We start from the raw sequence: 19,535 nt of genomic DNA, 5'->3' as shown, positions 1-19,535 counted from the left end.
TAACACAAAGGTGGCATTTACGACCTCAGTGTGGCATGTTTTGTATCTGTGGACTGGGCTGCAATTACATTCTGGTGATTACTGCTGTGTCTGAGAGGCTCAGGTTGTAAGTAAGCTCAGATTGAAATGCACCCCTACTTGGAACAGTTTCCCTTTTCACTGCTTGGATCATTACCAACATTGTGATGCACCTGGGAAGCAGCTTGCTTTGTGTCAACAGAATCAGAACAGCATTCTTCGGGGTCTGGCTCTTCAGTATCAGGGAGTCTACTCAGGCTGCAGATTCTCAACAATTGAATTGGTTTAATAAATAATCAAATTCATTTGATTTCTTTGGCTGAAGTGAGGGGTGATCACCCAGGAAGAATGAGGCATGTGTGACTCCCAGCAAGAATGAGCTCCATGACATGCATTCCAATGGATATGCAATTCCATTCACCGCCTCATTCCTGCGCCGATGGACAAAGCTCGGGAGCTCAGAGCTGCAAGGGGGTTCTACCTTTCAAAGCTCAGGGTTCAGAGAGGTGTATAAAGTAAAAGAGCCCAAAGACACAGACATGGGCCTCAGCCGCCACTCTGCTGAGAGTTATGTCACTTTGGACAAGTCCCTCAGTTTAAAAAAGTTTTTATATATGTTTTTATTGATTTCAGAGGGGAAGGGAGAGGGAGAGAGAAATAGAAACATCAACGATGAATGAGAATCATTGATCGGCTGCCTCCTGCAGGCTCCACACTGAAGATCGAGCCTGCAACCTGGGCATGTGCCCTGACCGGGAATCAAACCATGACCTCCTGGTTCATAGGTCGACACTTAACCACTGAGCCACACTGGCTGGGCCCCCACAGTCTCTCTTTAGTGATAAAATAAAACCTTCCCTGACTACCACCTACCTCATAGGGTTGCTGTGATGAGCAAGCGAGATGATAGACCTAGAAGAGCCCCACAAGTTTTAAGACATTATTTAAACATCAGGTATTGAAGGTTATTAGATTTCCTTTACAGAATTATCATCGAGGGAGCTACGTGACTGGAAAATTAGCCTTTGGAATTTCCTCCATCCACTTCCCTTCCAGTCAGCAGAGTGGCTGGGGCAGGCCTGTGGAGGCTGGGAGAGTGGATGGGGCTCCTGGGCAGGCTTCACTGGAGCCACTGGAGTTTGATGGCGGACTGGCCGAGGCTCTGCAGCTTGCCCATCATGGCAGCTTCTAGGGTAAGCCACTCTGGCCAATGGAAGAAGGAACATTTTGAGGGTCTAAGGTGCCCCAAAGAGCTGTGTGTTATGAGCCAAGAGACCTAATTCTATCAGTTCTTGCTACTTACTAACTGTGTGATCTTGAAGGAGTCCCATCTTTGTAAAAAGGGGGTGTCAGAGATGAGGTCTACCTAGATTTCTGTGCCTCCATTTCCTCCTCTGTAAAACAAGGACCCTTCTGCTCGGGTTGCTGCAGGATTGAGCTGCTCTATGTAAAGCACTTCTAGCGAAGAGTGAGCAGGAGATAAGCATTAGCTATCGTGTCCTGATTATAAAAATAAAGGGTGTGCAATGAAGTAACTCTACTTAATGACACTTAAAAATGGTCACAATGGTAAAGTTTGTTATGTACATTTTACTATAATTTTTTAAACATGAAAACACATAAATTAATGCATGAAGGGTCTTCTTCAAAAGCAGGGCTTGTTAGGATGTTTCTGAAGGCACTTCCATGTCTCCAAGGCCAAGAGAGGAGAGACAGGCGGGGCCGCCCTGCAGGCCGGGCTCCTGCTCCCCTCCTCCCCGCGTCCACCACGTACCTTTGCTCTCTGAGGCAGGTTCATCACGGCGTCTGGCTTGAAGTCGTTCTTGTTCTTCCGGCAGAGCACGGCAGTGATGATGATGATGATGACCGTGACCACGGCGATGGGCGCCAGCACCGCGGCGATGATCCACAGGTTGTTGGGTGGGTTCTTCACCACAGCTGCGGGGAAGAGCCAGCGGAAGCACATGACAAGGAGCACTGGGAAGGGAAAGGCCACTGGAGAGAAATCTCCCCCTACCCCCCAGTCCCAAGACGTGGGATGGTTAAGAGGATTTAAGATCAGAAAGACTCCTGCCTTGGGCAAGGGACTCAAGGTCTCTGAGTCTCAGTTTCCTCATCTGTAAAATGGGGCTATCACATTGAGAGGCATCAGGGAGATGAGACACATGTGGTGCTTTGGTAGTTGCTCAATAAAATGCTAGCCTTCACTATGACTAGGAGGAGGAGGAGGAAGGTGGAGACATATCAATTTTCCTCATCGGTGATGCCCATGAATCAAAAGAGAAGAAGAGAGAATACATCTGAGCATTAGAGTAGTGCTGGAATCAGGAGGCGAAGGCCACAGAGAGATGACTCTAAAAATTGTTGGGAACTCACCCTCTGAGTGAGCAATGATTAAAGTGTAACCAGTGGAAACCTCCCTTCCACCTTCCCAAATGGCTGGCTGGGGAAACTTGGAAATGCTTCCATCTAGTCAAAAGGATCCGGCTGGTCCGGCTGGTGTGGCTTAGTGGTTGAGCATTAATCTATGAACCAGGAGGTTAGGGTTCGATTCCTGGTCAGGGCACATGCCCGGGTTTCGGGCTCTATCCCAGTAGGGGGCATGCAGGAGGCAGCCAATAAATGAGTCTCTCTCATCATTGATGTTTTTATCTCTCTCTCCCTCTCCCTTCCTCTCTCTGAAATCAATATATATATATAAATATATAATATTTTAAAGTTGAATGACAATCTAAATGAATCACCTTTACCCCCGTTGCAATTTGGCTTCCCATGGAGATTTTCAAACAGGATAGAGTAATGAGCAGTTAAAAGGAGAAATACCCTCGCCTTGATAGTTCTAATCCATATTTCAAATAGACATACTGCCAATCTGGTTTATATATCAATTTCTTGGCAAGTCTGGTTGGCATGAGTTGACCCTCCTGATCCTGCTGAACTAGACTGGCAGAGCTGAGGACCAGGCTCTGGAATATAAAGACCCCGCTGGTAAGTGCCCCGTGGTGAGGACCTGCCTGGGGAGCCAGCCCTCCTGTCTCTCTGACTGCAACCACCCCCCGACTTCAACTGGTGTCATGTTAGCCAAGATTTGCTCTCACCAGGCAGCACTTAGCTCTGAAGTGCTGTTAGTGCAAAAGAACTTCTTTTCCCCAGTTTCTGTCAATCGGTGATTAATCACATTATTAACTTCTGAAAACAGCTCATTAAATAATGTGCTTCTGTTGATATTAAACATTTAATAGTTTTATGCCTTCAACATTTTTTTAAAGCTTAGACCCACTGTGAAAAACACCAATATGCTTCTTTTTGGGCTGTGCTATTCTATCCCGATAAAGAAAAATGTATAGTGCATTAGAACATGATACACTAAATATACATCTAATTTTTTTCATTAGCAGGAATGAAATATTGACATGTGTTCTGCTTTTACTCAGCTTTATGGTTTTGGTGGATATGTTCCTTCTCAAAGCAGTCTGTAAAATTCTTTCACCTCTATTGAAATGAGGAGAGAATTGATTTATCTTATGTACATTAATAAATTGATTTAATAGTCAAAGAGACAGTAAAGTGAGGTCAACTGAAGTCATCCAAACACAATATATTCATTGGCATAATGATCTAGAACTACAAAGTCATGCACAGAAACAAATGGTTGTTTAACTTGCAAGAATCGCAGTAGAGAAGGACAGGAAAAGGAGACAACATTTTGAGCCTCCACTGTGTGTTAGGCACTGTGCTAGGACCTCTGCCTGGGGCTGTTCTTATCCCCAACTTGCAGGTGAGCAAACTGAGTCCCAAGGGGTTAGGTGCTTTTATGAAAAATCATTACCCTGAAATACACAGTTGAAGTCAGTTCTGAGTTCACACACACACACACACACACACACACACACACATTTGTCAGAAAGAATGAAGTCAAAGGGTCCACATAATCTAATCTAAACTAAAAAGAAATTATTCTTACATGGAACAAGTGTTGAAAGGAGAAGAAATCTATTCAAAAATGTCTCCTGCTCATTTTTTGTGGCTGTGAAAGCTCATGACTGATGTGAGTGGTTGGGGAGGAGGGCCTAGTCCAGGGCCCAGCAGCTGTGAGTTCTCCGTCCACGTTGCTCTCATGCCCAAACCACCCCACGGCTGTCATTCCACTCGGGGTGTGGCCCACAAGGCTCATGGGGGCCTCTGGCCTCCCTGCTGCTTCCCTCAGTGACTCCTGGCTGGTCTCACACCCTCCCCTCTGCCTGGACCCTTGTCCCCAGATACCCCAGGTGGTCACGCAAAAGTTACTACTTCAGTGATCCTCTTCCTGACACCCTCCCCCCAACAATTTAAAATCACAACCCTTATCTCCTCGGCACCCCCTAGCCCTTCCCTGCTTAATTTTTCTCCATGGCACTTATCAGCATCTAACATATTATTTGTTTTGTTGATTTGATCTGCCCACTCAGGAACATGGTTGGATTTTGTCTGTTCCATTCATTGCTGCATCTCCAGGGCCTGGGGCAGTCCCAGGCACATAACAGGAGTCTAAAAAATGAATTTGTTGAAAAATGAATGATCATGCGTTCCTTGCTGTCTGTACATGACATTTTTGAGATAAATGTCGGATGGTCCTGTAAGATAAACCAATTCCTGCTCTGGCCTGGTTCTGTGTGGGGAGAGTCTTTTCTACTCCATCACTTAGATGACCACTATGAAGGCCTCTCACTCCAGATCCTGCACGGGGAGCAGATGAAAACCTTCACAGGAAATGCAGCCACTTCTTTAGAATTCACTGCTGCCTCGTTACCTAGAGGTGACGGGGGTCAAGTGTCACTGCACGCTCCACTGGAGGGCACTGCACACTGGCCCAGAACTGGCCATTTATTTTATTTTATTTGTTAATTCTCACCGGAGGGTATTTTTCCATTGATTTTTAGAGAGAGCAGAGGAGATGAAAGAGAGGGGGGAAGAGTGAAAGAGAGAAACGTTGATGTGAGAGAGACACATCAATTAGTTATCTTCTACACGGGCCCAGACTGGGAACTGGTACATGCCCTTAACCGGGAATCAGGCCCGTGACCCTTTGGTGTGCAGGCCAATGCTCCAACCACTGAGCAACACCAGCTAGGGCCAGAACTGGCGATTTAGAAGACACTGGATGGACATGGACAATGGTGTGGTGATTGTGGTGTGGGGAGGGGGGAGGTATAAGAGGGCATAGAGGGAATAAAATGGTGATGGAAAATATTTTTTAAAAAAGAAGACACTAGAAAAGACGGAATGTTAATAACCCCCCCTCAGAGGGACAAGGTGTTCATTCAACACGGTGACTATTCAAAGTGCTGACCTCAGATTCACATTGCAGGATGATTTCAAAACCATGAGGAGAAAACTGGACTTAAAACATCTCTGTTCCTCTCTTCTTCACTGGCCTCAGCTTCTTCCTCATCCAATCCCGGGCATGGAGGCATTTCCCAGGGTCTGTCCTCTAGCTATTCTCTCCCCGTGCACTCGGATTGTCTCGGGGATTTTAACTCTATCCTGTATCTGCGGCATTCTCAAAATCTGGTGTTAACTTTAACCTCTCTCCTGAGATCCAGGCTTGAATTCCAACTTTCTTAACTTCAGCCGTCAATATCCCATCAATACCCCCTCAATATTTTATCAGCACCTCCTCGATACCCCCAAAGCACCCCTTAATATCTCATTACTTTAAACTCAACGTGGCCCAGACAGAATAAATTACCTCTCCCTTCTAAAAATGCTTTCCCTCTCCAATTCCCTTTCTACTTTCATTAATAGCACCCTATTCCATGAAGTATATGGGTTCTTAACCTTCAAATCACCTTTCCATCTTCATTCCCTCTCTCCCTTGAGTCCTTCTACCTTATGGATAGATGAGACATTCAGCTACCACTGAATAAGTGCTTAGTAGGATTGTACTAAGCCCTTTCCATGCAATAATTCTCTCATTTAGCCCTCTGAGTAGCTCTACTAGGTCTGTTTTTTATAGTACCACTTTACAGATGAGGAAAATGAAGGTCAGGGAGGATCATTCATTGGTCTCTGAGCTCTATAGCTACAAAGTGGAAGAGCAGAGGGTGGGGTGAATCCAGATCTGTCTTACTGCAAAGGCTCTGCTCGCAACTGCTCTGCGTTAGTATCTTCCATCTGTGTGCCTCCCTCAGGGTCTGGCATAGGCATTTAGCAATGGTTTTTTTGCCTTCACAAGAACAGAGCCAGACAGTAGTTGGGGCCGGATATCCAAAGATAAAGGAGATGTGGTAGCTGCTTTTAAAGAGCTCAAGAGGAAGAGAGCGACAACAACTCGTCTGCTCAATGTGATGAGGGCAATGGAAGCCCCTGGAACTAAGAAAGACTGGGGGAAGGGGGCTCTGCCTCATGGGTCGAGGAAGGCTTCAGAGGAATAGAGAGAGTGAGGGATGAATGCTCCCATGTGGCTGACACATTAGGCAGGAAGGAGAGAAAAGTAGGCGGAGACCAGGTTGGGAAGTGAGCTGGACATTGGTGGAGTGCCTGCTGTGAAGGGCTTGGGAGACCCCTGTCACAGAGTCTGGATTTTATTCTGTGAACAGTGAAGACCCATCAGATATATACCTTTTAATGGAGTAGGTGTAAGATCAGAATCTGTGTTTTCCAAAGTATAGATAGTGACTCTAATTGCAGTAGGGACGGTGCATTAACGACAAAGCGACTGAGGCTGAGTTATTTGGAAAGCACCTGCCAAGTCCAAGAGGACATAGCTATGAAAGGAGAAAAGGAGAGAGAACTGTGAATCACTGTAGAAGGGAGCTGAGAGGACCACGTGGACTCGGAGGAGACGAAGAAGCTAGGCTGAGGGACAGCAGCTTGGGAGCCAGGCTAGGAGGGTCGGGAGCCTGGCTCTCGGAGTCGTAGCCACACCTCTGGGCAACCCCCTAGATCAGTGGTCGGCAAACTCATTAGTCAACAGAGCCAAATATCAACAGTACAACGAATGAAATTTCTTTTGAGAGCCAAATTTTTTAAACTTAAACTTCTTCTAACGCCACTTCTTCAAAATAGACTCGCCCAGGCCGTGGTATTTTGTGGAAGAGCCACACTCAAGAGGCCAAAGAGCCGCATGTGGCTCGCCAGCCGCAGTTTGCCGACCACGGCCCTAGATGGCCCCTGGACTCTCACTTCCAAAAGGCTCCACACATCTTCTACTCTGATACGATCTCTCTCCCACCTGTGCTCTCGTACCTTCCACTGCTCCCCTTCAACTGCCATCAGCCAAGTCCCCTTCGCCTCCACCACTCCCCCTGGCACTCCATTTGCCTCTTGCTCTACATAAAACCAGCTCTCGCTTTTCTGCCCCTTCCCAAGGCTTCAACAGCAGTGAGGAGGCCACAGCACCGATAGGTCTAAGTAGAGGATGGATGAGGACAGGAGAGGCGATGCAGAAGAAGAGACAACGAGCCAGGTAAAAATCTCCAGTAAATGAATCACATTATGTACAGTCTCCTTCCCCTGCCCACAAGGGCTGACTCTCTAAAGCAGTACACGTCTCCAAGCCCATCAACTCCTCCTCGGGTTTCTGCACGCCAGGCTATCTGAACAACTTGCTTTTCAAGCACACCTGGTGCTCTTCACTTCCATTCTTTCTCTCATGCTGCTCCCTCTTTCTGGAAAATACACCCTTCCCCTCTCTCTGCTGAAACCTCAGCGAGGGATCGTTAAGAACACACGTTTGCAGTCAGACAGATTCACATCTTGGCGACCTCGGTACTAGTTCTGCAGTACTGACCAAGTTAGTTAACTTTTCTGAGCCTCGGTTTCCTCATCTGTGATTTGCAGATGAATAAAGTTGTCCCAATGAGAGGGAAAAGTGAGAAAGTCTATATAAAGCAATGAAAATAGTAGCTGCACCTTAGACGGTTTGGCTCAGTGGATATAGCGTTGGCCTGCGGACTAAAGGGCTCTGGGTTCGATTCAGGTCAAGGGCACATGCCTGGGTTGTGGGCTCAATCCCTAGTAGGGGGCCTGCAGAGAGCAGCTGATTAATAATTTTCTCTCATCATTGATGTTTCTATCTCTCTCTCCCTCTCCCTTCCTCTCTGAAATCAATAAAAAATATATTTTAAAAGAAAATAGCAGCTGCCACAGGGGAAGGTATTCAAAGAGGCAGCTATTATTTTTAGTTTCCCTTCTCTGTTCACTCTTTTCAGATGCCCCTTCAGAGCAAACCTCCCTGGGTTGACCCCGGCATCACACTGCCCCCTTGTAGCACTTTCCTGCAGTCCACGCCTTTGTATCCTGCATTAGCTCCCTCTCTGCTCCTTAAAGGCAGGGCCCATTTCTGTATGTCTTCCAGAACCAAGGCAGTTCGTGTAGGACTCTATAGATACTTAGTGAATCAGATTATCTTCAATTCCCCAGCAGACGACTACGATCTCAGCTACGGTGATTTCTCCAGCTATTCACTGAGGAGGAAGAGTGGGTAGAATTTGGGTGTAGCAATATCATTACTACCTTTCTAATATTGAAAACATATCCCTTACCCAAAACCTACTGCTTCAAACACAGCTGACTGATTTTAAAACCTTCTAGTACAGAAATGTTTATCTCTGGGTCCGTTAACAGGAGCTTAGGGAATCACTTTCATTCGCAGGAAACATTTAATGGCGTTAAAAATAATGAATGGAAGGAAGGACTATCCCCTTACGGTCAGCTTGCAGGAGGACAACGTGATGCAAGGTCAAGGCCATCCTTTGGGAGTCAATGGTGCTCAGAATCTTGGCAGCCGCGGTCCCCAGCAAAGGCTTCCCGTTGTACAGGGTGTAGTAAGTCAGCTCCGCTGGGTCCTTGGGTCCCGGCACCCGCTGCATCTTCACCATCTTTCAGGAAAAAAGAGGCCATGTTTATAGGGCATCTTGCATAGACCCTGCAATCCCTCGGGCGATCAGCAGGCTCTCTCCTGACTGCTGAAGCCTTCCGAGGCCAAGTGGACCCCCAGTGTACATTTGAGACACCAACCTTAATGTGCCGCCCTATCACCAAACCCGCAAGAAACCCTGCTGTCGCTGGCGGGGGAGACAGGGAGCAGGAAATATGAACATCTGGACAGCACAGTTTGAGGCTGCAGAAGAAAACGCTGAAATGGAGATGTCTCCCAGCCTCCAGAGAACGCTGGCCTCATTTGAAAATAGGCCTGCACATTAATTCAGGGCATGTCAGGTTATTCTCAAGCAAGATTTCTAATTTCTAATTCCTGTAAAATTATACTACGTTAGTACAGCTTTGGTAATATTATTATATTTAAAATCCTTCTTTCCTGAAATATTAATTTTTATTGCATGTAATACTATTATATTTAAAATAGTTTTTCTTGAAATATTAATGTTGATTGCATTATTATAGTTAAAATCGTTTTTCTTAAAAAAAATAAAAGAGTTGGGGGGGAAAAAAAACAACCACAACAAAAAACACACACACATAAATTCCTGCAATTGCCAGAGAGGGGTGGGGAATGAACTTATATGCCTGCAATTCAAAAGATCGATGATAAAAACAGTACCTGGAGACTCAAAGTTCTTTTTCTAAAATAACCTTTGTTGCTTTTTCCCACTGTACAAGTTACACATATTCACTACAGAAAATCTGAAAATACAGAAAAGCATCCAGAAATAAAACAAAATACAAACAATCTGTACTCCCTCCACCACAAGCTAATGACTACTTTCATTTTGGAGTATTTGCTTCTATTCTTTGTTTTCTCCCACACAAATCTTTTATTTGTTATTTTACAAAATTATTTATGGCACTCTCTATAGTATAACATATTGCTATTTTTACTTGTATCTTTAAATGACCTTAAATATAACAAAAGCATAAATGTCAATTCCTACATTCTAACTCAGACCTCATAAATTTATTTAGCAAATCCTTTATTGTTAAACACTTAAATTGTTACTCATTTTTCAGCACTGTGATTAACAACTGGAAATCATTACAAATATGTAAAACATACATTTTAATACTGACATAATGTTCTATTGTATGCATGCCTCATACACATAACTAACCTTCATTTTTGAACACTTAGGTTGCTACCAACTTTTCACTATTATAATTAACAACTAACAGACATTATGGTACAGTATTGTGTCTTTCCAAAGTATGTATACAGATTACGAGTTTTACAGGATATTGAAAGATATTACAAAAATGTTTACAACAGCATTGTTAAGAGCAAAAAAACTAAAAAGTCAAAATTTACTAATAGTAGAATGGATATTCTACTATACTAGTATGGGATAGTCACATAATGAAATGTTATAGAGCAATATAAATGAACTCTGGCTATTTGTATCAATTTGGCTGAATACAAAAGTCTGACATTGAGCAAAAACAAAACAAAAACTCACCCAAAACAAAAAACAAATCATAGAATATAAAATTCAAAAACAGGCAAAACCAAATGACGTACTGTCTAGGGATACACATGATTGGTAAAATATATACAGAAAATGCAGGCACAGTCAATTCTGATAGAAAGGAAATGTGTACAGTAAAAGAAGACACATATAAAGCTCCCCCGGTAAGCTAAGAATAATGTTCTCATCCTTTGGATCGTGGGTTCTTTATATTAGTGGTCTTTAAACTCTACATATTTTTATACCCCTTGGTATATATGCTATATATAAAACAATTAGAAATAGATATTACTACAACCAAATAACAATGGGTTTAAAAAACTCTGACTGGATAATTCACAAAGCAAGAAAGACAATGAGCATATTAAAAAAAATGCTCAGTGGGGAAATTCAATTTAAGCCCTGAGACACCACTATCGCCCCAGAATGGCTAAAATGAGAAGTGTTGATGGGACTGTGGAGTGACTGGAACTCCACATCTGGCTGGTGGGAGTGTAAAATGGTACACTTTGGGAAAAGATGGGGGGGGGGCAGTTTCTTACAGAATGAACATACACCAACCCATGAACCAGCAATTCAACTCCTATTTTATACCTAAGAGAAATGAAAGCACATGTCCAGAGAAAGACCTTTAGGAGAAGGATCATAGCAGCTTTGTTTATAATAGCTAAAAATTGGGGAAAGCCCTGGTATCCACCAACAGAAGAATGAGTAAACTGTAGTATATTCATTCACTAACAAAAATAAACTTCCCAATAATGCAACAGCATGGATGAATCTCACAAACACTATGCTGAGTCCTGGCCAGGTGATTCAGTCGGATGGAGTGCCATCCCGTACACCAAACGGTTATGGGTTCAATTCCGGGTCAGGGCACATACCTACGTTGTGGGTTTGGTCCCTGGTCAGGGCACGTGTGGGAGGGACAACCGATCGATGTTTCTCTTTCTCTCTCCCTCCCTCCCTTCTTCTCTCTCTAAAAGTCAATAAAAAAACATTTCCTTGGATGAGGATTAAAAACAAGAACAAACACACTATACTGAGTCAAAAAAGCTTTACACAAAGGAGAACATATTGTAGGATTCGATTTTTGTAAAATTCTAGAGTAGTGTGGAAATTATATATTTTTTCCATTTAAAACAGTAACATAGTCCGCACTGTTAATTGCAGAACCTAGATGGTGAGTATATGGATGTTTACCATGGCATTTTTTTCAACATTTCTGCGAGTTTGAACATGTCCACAATAAAATGTTGGAGAAATGTAGATATTACTAAAAACAAGGGTCTTGTTGGCATTTAAATATAGAAACCATATAATATGTGGAAAGGAGGTTTCTTTACTACTGGTCTTTCAGAGTGTCTGGTTTGCCAATATGCCTTGGGACTCATCAGGAAGGGGCTACGGGACGCAGCCTTACCCACACTCACCTGGCCAGAGCACCTTTGTCAGGGCACCTTACGGGACCGTTTTCTCGACACCGTCTGAAAAGCACTGCTCTCACCCTTTGTCTCCGTGTTTACCTCTATCTTCAAAATGAGTCTCTAGGAGTAAGCTTGTGACCATCTAAAACAGTGGTTCTCAACCTTTCTAATGCCGCAACCCTTTAATACAGTTCCTCATGTTGTGGTGACCCCCAACCATAAAATTATTTTCGTTGCTACTTCATAACTGTAATTTTGCTACTGTTATGAATCGTAATGTAAATATCTGTGTTTTCCGATGGTCTTAGGCTCTACAGCAGTGGTTCTCAACCTGTGGGTCGCGACAATTCATTAACAGTAGCAAAATTACAGTTATGAAGTAGCAACGAAAATAATTTTATGGTTGGGGATCACCACAACATGAGGAACTGTATTAAAGGGTCGCGGCATTAGGAAGGGTGAGAACCACTGAAAGGTTCTTGTCTAAATTGCTCACTTGCCCTCCAGAAAGGTCAGACCCAGTTACCCTTCGAAAGTACCCATTTCCTTGCATCCTCCGCAACACTGGGTAGTACCATTTTACTGATCTTTGGTAGGTGAAAATGTAATCTTGTGGCAGTTAAAACTTGCATTACTTTTGTGACAAATGGAGTCAAACATTTAAAAATGTTTCTCGGTCCTGGCTGGTGCAGTGGATAGCATCAGCCTGTGCACGGAAGGGTAGCAGGTTCAATTCCCAATCAAGGGCACATCCTAGGGTTGCAGGTTTGAATCCGTCAGGGTGCCTGCAGGAGGCAACCAATGATGTGTCTCTCTCACATCGATGCTTCTGTCCCCTCCGCACCCCCTTCCGTTCCCTTCCACTCTCTGGAAAAAAAATATCTTCAGGTTGAGGATTAACAAAAAATAAAAAAAAATGTTTATTAGTGAATTTCTTCTTTGGATTCACTTTTTCAAATATACCTACTAGGGAAATATCTTTAAATTCTAGACCTCTAAATCTCCATATTCATGAAAGTGGCCCATCTTTTAAAATAATCAGATCCCAAAAGGAAGGTCTCTGTGTGGAAAGATGGTGTCAGACATGTGGAGTGAATTTTACTTGGGAAACTTGGGCACGTTATTCCTGTCCCTCGTGGGAGAGGTGGGTAGCGTGTCAGTACAACCAGTTAGAAGGTGAATGAGCTTTCAAATATCTAATAACTTCACTCCATTTCAATTTATTAGCAAATCCTTCTTTGCAAGATTTCTCCAAGGGTAACGTTAGAAGGTGCTCTACAGCCCTTGCAAACGAGGGATCTGCAGAAATCAATCCCCACTTGCTTCGCTCAGACTTTTCAGGTGACTAGAGGGGGGGCCAAGCACACTGGGTACCCAGAAGAGAGAGAAGCACATCTCACTGGGGGCCCCTATCAACACAGAAACTGTTGTTAGATTGTTAGCTTTACTAATCACACCAAGATTGTAGGTGTGACTAGTAAATAATGTGCCTCCCGCTTCAGCGGAGGCAAATCCCATGTCACTGTCCTCGGAGCGACTTCCTTTCTGCTGTTTGGAGAAGTGTGAATTACAGAGCTCAGTGGAACCCACAGAGGGGAAATCACCAGCCATGGAAAGGGAAATTAACCGTCTGGCTTTACCTCAGGACCAGGCTGTCACAGGCCACAAAGACCTTTAGAAACAAAGCCACATCCAACAGGACAAGGGACCGAAGTCACCCACTGTGAACGTGAGGCCTGGAGTCGCCCTCGGGGGCACAGCTGACTCCAACAGGAGAGGGGCTCTTTGTACTTACAAGACTGCCTGGGGCATGATCTGCAGACAGGTTGTGGTCATGACTGTAACCGCCTTTCAAACGCTTCCTCGCTTCCTGGCAGACAGTGCGATGCCATGCATGTATGTTTGGGTTAACTTACACCCACCGAGCGGTGAACTGCCAATCAGGAGTCCACACCCCAGGGCAGTGGGCTAGATTCCAATGGGGAATTCCACCCGGGAGGCAGCTACCGAGGGTGCCCTTCTGTAATGTGTTATCTTGCTCACAAATGTTAGAAATGGGTTCTCCTTTGGTGAAATTAGGGCTATGCAAGACGTGCGGGTTGGCTAGAATACGCTAGGGACAGTCTCACTCTTGCTTGAACCAGGCAAAGAATCTAGAGGCTGAGTCCCCACTTTGGGGACGGCTATTATCTGCTCTTAGGGTCCCGAGGAACAGACTCAGAAGAGTTGAGTGTTTATAGTTTATTTGGGAGATGAAAGGAACTGGCAAGAAGGTGAATAGGTGATACAGGGGTGGGGGGGGGGGGCGCTAAAAAGGGTGTGTTATTAAGCCAGTTACCACAGTGGGTAATGAACGCTTAATTCTGTGGAAAAGCTCTGGAAATGATGGAAAAGATACATTTCAGAATTCTCCTAGCTAGGAGACCAGGGAGCTGAGGTATTTATACCCCACCCCAAAGGTTAATTAATTCCCAGGCACTTCCGGCCACCATGGTGTGGGCTACGTGGGTTCCTGCATCTCAAGAGCAATCTCTATAATAATAAAAGTGTAATATGCTAATTAGACCGGAGGTCCTTCCAGACGAAGCTGGGGCTTCGAGGGAAGCGGGTCTGGGTGCCAGAGAAAAGCCGGTGCCAGCAGCTGGGGGAAGGAAGGCCTACTCTTGCACGAATTTTGTGCACTGGGCCTCTAGTCCTTCCATAAAGGTTCAGAGGTGGCTGCTGGCACTGATAGAAATGGAAAGGGGATCTGGGCAGAGCACCAACAGCGTCTGCTACGGCTCCTTAGCCTAAATCCCTGTGTGGCCATGTGTCCGTTATAATCCTGGGAGGCTCTACTTGTCCAAACTGACTAAATAAGGAAAACAGAACCCGGCACCTGGAATGCCGATGGGTGCATCTGCCATTCACAGCGGTGGTTGGTGAGAGGGCCTGGGAGTCCCAAGAGCTGAGACTTCATCCAGCCCACGGAACAGGCTGCTGAGTAGCCTGTGCCTGCTTCCTTACAGCTTCCTGTGGAAGAAACATCTGCATGCCTGCAGAATTAGTTCCGAAACCTCCTTTCCTTGTCCTCTAGTAGTGAGAGCAGCTAACGCTCACCATCATTTTGATGTTATGACCCCTGACCCCGCACCCTAAGAGCAGCGCTGATTAAACGGCTCGGTCCGTCTGCAGTGTCCCTGCTCCTCTGCCGCAGCATGATGACTTAGTCTCAGGCAACACAGCCCCCCTCCCCCAGGTATGAGAAGACCCCAGAGGCTTCGCGAACACCCACCTGCACGGTGTAGCTTCCCAGGGTGGTGGCCCGTTTAAACCGCCGGCCTTGCTGTTGGGACATCATGAACAGCTGGGCCAGGCGCTGCTCCATGACCCGGGCGAAGCTCTGGTTGTGCAGACCCACCAGCGAATTGTCCACGCCCTGCAGCACTGCGGGTGCAGAAGGCAGAGGGGCTACTCAGCGGACAGGCTCCCGGCTGACTCAGAACCACAACCGCCTCCATCCCTGCCCCAGCCACAAGGCGCCACGGGCCCTACCTCACGTGAGGGCTTGGCCACCCTGACCTCACTTCGCTCTCACAACAAACAGCCCCAGGAGGTAGGAATTGCTATCCACATGTTATAGATGCTGGAAGGTTAAGTGACTTGTCAAGGTCACAGCCAGTAACTAGAAAAGTGAGGGTTCAAACCCAAAGCCTGGACTCTCTCCTCCATGGGCTGAGACACATCTAACGCTGCTGTAGTAAATCCAAACCTTATTGAAGATTACGTGTTGTTAGAGTCCCTACGGGAACACAGCCTAGATACAGGTCTGGCTAACTGGATTTCCCGCTGGTTCCCACTCAGAAAAGCTCGGGCTCCGGGCTACCCTTATTTTATTTTTCCTCCTCAACAGCTTTGCTGAGGAATCTAAGCTCCGTCCTGCAAATCGGGCCCTTACAACCTGGCAAACCGCCCTGTTCAGTGTCCTCATCTTTCCCTCCTCTGTGGCCACTTTGAGAGCCACCCCAAAGCTGCCCCCGGCCCCTGGGGTACTCTTCCATCTGAGAGCAGGACAGTGGGACAGGAAGAGCGAGCTCTTGCCAGTGTGAAACTTTCAGCAAGCAGCTGGCCCTGCCTGCGTCCGAGTCCTCCTCTGTAGAAAGGGTGTAAGTCCACATCACAGCAACTATATTCCTAAAGAGATCCATGGTTGAAATGAGACCAGGTGTATAAGGGAGCTTAGCACAGTGCCCAGTGCATGGAAGGCACGTGACACTCCTCTTTCCATTGTCCTCCACGCTGAGCTTCATCTACTCCAGGGCACCTGCAATCAACAGGCAAGGCGTCGGTGATGGAATTCCAGGCCATGGCTGGTGCCTGGGGGAGGAATTTAATGAACACCAGGGCTAGGACTGCAGTGGTCACTTACTATGGGAGTGACTGATTGTCTTTTGCTGTCAACCCCCCAAATCTAGGCTTTCCTCCAAGTCCCTTGGGAAGCACACTTCATCACAAACGCTGCCTTCAAACACAGCCATCCTTGAAATTAAAAAATGCTAAAAACAATCCTTATCTTAAAGAAACCAAAACTTACATGGGCTGGGGAGTTTGTCCTACCACAGTCCAGCTAAGGACCATTAATGCCAGCCATCTACTGGGATATGGACACAGCTTGGTTATAAAGAACGTGCCGTTATGATCGCATTCTGCTCAGGGCCAGAACAAGCAACGGACACTGAGCTACAGAGAATTATTTTTAACTGATTGAGAGAGAAGTAAAACCCACAGCTGAGTCTCAGAAATTACTTCTCTGAGGCCATAAATACCGAATAATCCCCATGGAGGGCATAAAGCAGCTCTCTTTCTAGGGCCCTTGTGAGGGACTCCCAGCTCAGCTGTCAGCGGAATTCCTGCCAACAAAGAGAAACGCTCAGGTGCCGTTCCCACTGGGGCAGGCCCCACAGAGGCCCCTGGGAATTCCCCTGACACAGCCTACCCCGGGCCCCAGGCAGGAGAGCCCCGCTCTTGCTCATTTGGAGCTGCCTCTCTGGTAAAATTTCATAATCAACCACTGAAGGGTTACTTCTGAGTTGACCTCTCCTGACCAATGGGCAGAGTAGGAGAGAGGACACAGAGAACTTCATCACGGGTTGATTACTTTGTGAGAATCCCAGTGACATCAAAGAAAGGGATAGCCAGGTGATGAAAAAGCTCCAGAAGTAGATAGCAGTGACGGTGGTACAACACTGTGAATGTATTTAATGCCACTGAATTGTACATTTAAAAATGGCCCAAACAGAAATGTTCATGTTGTGTGTATTTAACCACAATTTTAAAAGTTGTTGTTGGTGGTGGATGCGGGGGGGGGGGGGGGGGGGGGGCGGGGGGGCGGTGTTCCAGGGAAGTGTAGGAGGTTGAGGGAACCTCCCACAGGGTTACATGGAATCAGCACCTGGACAGCTCCGATGTGCCTCCTTGTTCTACGTGTAAAGAGACTGTGTCCTTAGGAGGCAGCCGGCTGAAAGTTCCAATGACCAGGCCTGGTTCAGCTTCCTGTATTCGATCTGAACTGTTTTATTGGTGGTTGAATCCCACACATTCAGAGCCCAAAGAACCTGAATGTTCATCTCCTATCTTCTGATTCTAAGGGAGAGAGTGGGACGCCCACAGGTTCTGAGTGACTGGACACACTCGGTTCGTATGTAGCAGAGCTGAGACCAGAAGAAACCCTGCGATTGCTGGGTCTGGAGCATTTTGCCTCTGGTGGGTGAAACAGAGACAGATTTCAAACCTAAGCTGGGCTCTCACCTGCGAGGCAGCAATATTAAGGCTGTACCTCTCTATTCTGCTGGATTGCAAGACACATGGACAGCAGAGTAGCTCCTGGGCTCTCTGTAAAGACGGGCTGACCACAGGAGTCACCCTCAGCCAATGACTTTCCACCAAAAGGAGACCCACACTCAGGGAGGGGAAAGACGTATGCAGTGTGCAAAAACATATTTAAGTTCTGTGGGCATACAGATGAAAACATGGCAGGGTTTTATAATACAAACTAAATAAAGGAAAGTTGCTCCCAGTTATCAATGGGCAATAGGTAGGGTGCCCATGATGGCTGTCTGGGAGTGAACGGCAGAGTGGTTGGTTATTCAAGCGGCTGTGGGTTTGAATAGGATGAACAAAGCTCTCTTCATCTCTCTGTTCCCAATCTCCTACCCCTTCTGTAACTAATGGTAAAAGGTTGGTGGTGGCTGCCCATGGGATGAGAAAGAGCCAAAGCGAAGGAGGATTGTCCTGAGGCTGGTTTAGGTCCCTCCCAATCTCCCCCCCCCCCCCCCACAAGCACTAACTGATCCAACTGCCCCAAACACAGTGATGGAGGCCGCCGTTGCTTCTGATCACCAACAACAAGAAATGAGGGTTACCGAGGTGGGGGTACAGGTGTTAGGTCCCAGGAGGATCCTGAAAACAAGACCATGTGTGGAGTTTCTTATTAAGGTTAAGTCACTACAGTAGAGGCACAGGCACATGAGGGCAGGCTGAAACAGGGGGTCGTCTCGGACATCCAGTATTCAAGAGTGGATGTGCTTCCATTCAATGTAAACCTTCAAGTTAATAGAAGGGGGGAAACCTCTGCAAATTAAAAAGCAGCATTTCTGGTGGAGAAAAAAAAAAAAGGTTTTGTAAATGTTACATAACCTGCTGGTTTGGAAAATGTGTTGCTGGGTTAGCACTGTCTCTCTCTTGGGCATAAACTCTGGTGAGGTTTATTTTTTGAAATTTTTAAACACATTTCTTAAGTTAGTCTTAGCAGGTAAAAAAAAAAAAATCTCTGCATATCCATGGCTCCGCAGGAGAGAAAGAAAAGCAATTTTCTGCAATTTAGGAGAAGTCTTGAGCAGGCCTCCTCGCAAGGCTGTGCTCCTGTGTCCGTGTAGGCAGTGGCCCTTCTCGCCTGCGCAGCGTGGGAGGGAGGAGATGGGAGGGAGGAAGCGGGTTTTAGTTGGGCTTGCTCGCCCAGGCACATCTTCCATGATTTACAGGACCTCCCTCCCTCTTTGTTGTGGGCTGGACTGCTTCCTCCCAAAATTCAGATTCCGAAGTCCTAACCCCCAGTCCCTCAGAATGCGACTGTATTTGGAGACAGGTCCTTTAAAGAGGGAATTGAGGTAAAATGAGATCACAGAAGTGGACCCTAATCCACTATGACTGTGTCCTTATAAGAAGAGGAAATGAGGACACGGACACACACAGAGAGAGGTCCACGTGAAGGCACAGAGGGAAGGCGCCCATCTGCAAGCCAAGGAGAGAGGCCGCAGGAGAAACCAACCCTGCTGGTACCTTGATCTCGGACTTCCAGCCTCTAGAATCGTTGAAGCCCCCACCCACCCCAGTCTGGGGGACTTTCCATGGCAACTCTAGCAGACCACTACCTCCCCTCCTGGCCCTTCCCTTTATGGCTGGCGTGCTCACTTTTCCTCCTATAAACACCTGCCTTCTCTCTTTGCTGCCAATCATTGCTTCTTGGCTTTTCAGAACTACTGTCGGGATTTTGAAAAACAAGAACTGTTTTTGCTGTTTCATAAAGCTCAGCTGGGAAATGTCAAGGGGAAAAAAAGAAAATGCCACCCAAACACCCTTCTCCTTCCACCCGCCCTCCCCGTCAGGACACGCCTGGGCTCCACAGGATTAGTGTGGGCGTGGGCCTCATGCCTGG

General features: G+C 46.2%; 1 protein-coding gene across 3 annotated transcripts in view; it reads right to left on the bottom strand.

The window, feature by feature from the left end:
• The window catches only part of KIAA1549L (KIAA1549 like), a gene marked incomplete at its 5' end in the record, with an annotated part of 219,082 nt that overhangs the window by 56,177 nt on the left and 143,370 nt on the right, over nt 1-19,535 (bottom strand). For all 3 annotated transcript variants that reach the window (XM_079789060.1, XM_079789061.1, XM_079789062.1), the window contains 3 exons: nt 1,793-1,956; nt 8,708-8,879; nt 15,117-15,268. In XM_079789060.1, the coding sequence (XP_079645186.1) occupies nt 1,793-1,956; nt 8,708-8,879; nt 15,117-15,268 (488 nt within the window). The remainder of the gene's footprint in view (nt 1-1,792; nt 1,957-8,707; nt 8,880-15,116; nt 15,269-19,535) is intronic.

Source organism: Cnephaeus nilssonii (genome assembly GCF_951640355.1).
Source record: "Cnephaeus nilssonii genome assembly, chromosome: 13".
Classification (NCBI taxonomy): Eukaryota; Metazoa; Chordata; class Mammalia; order Chiroptera; family Vespertilionidae; genus Cnephaeus; species Cnephaeus nilssonii.
Note: the sequence above shows the minus strand (reverse complement) of the source record. Positions and strands in the feature narration are given on the sequence as shown.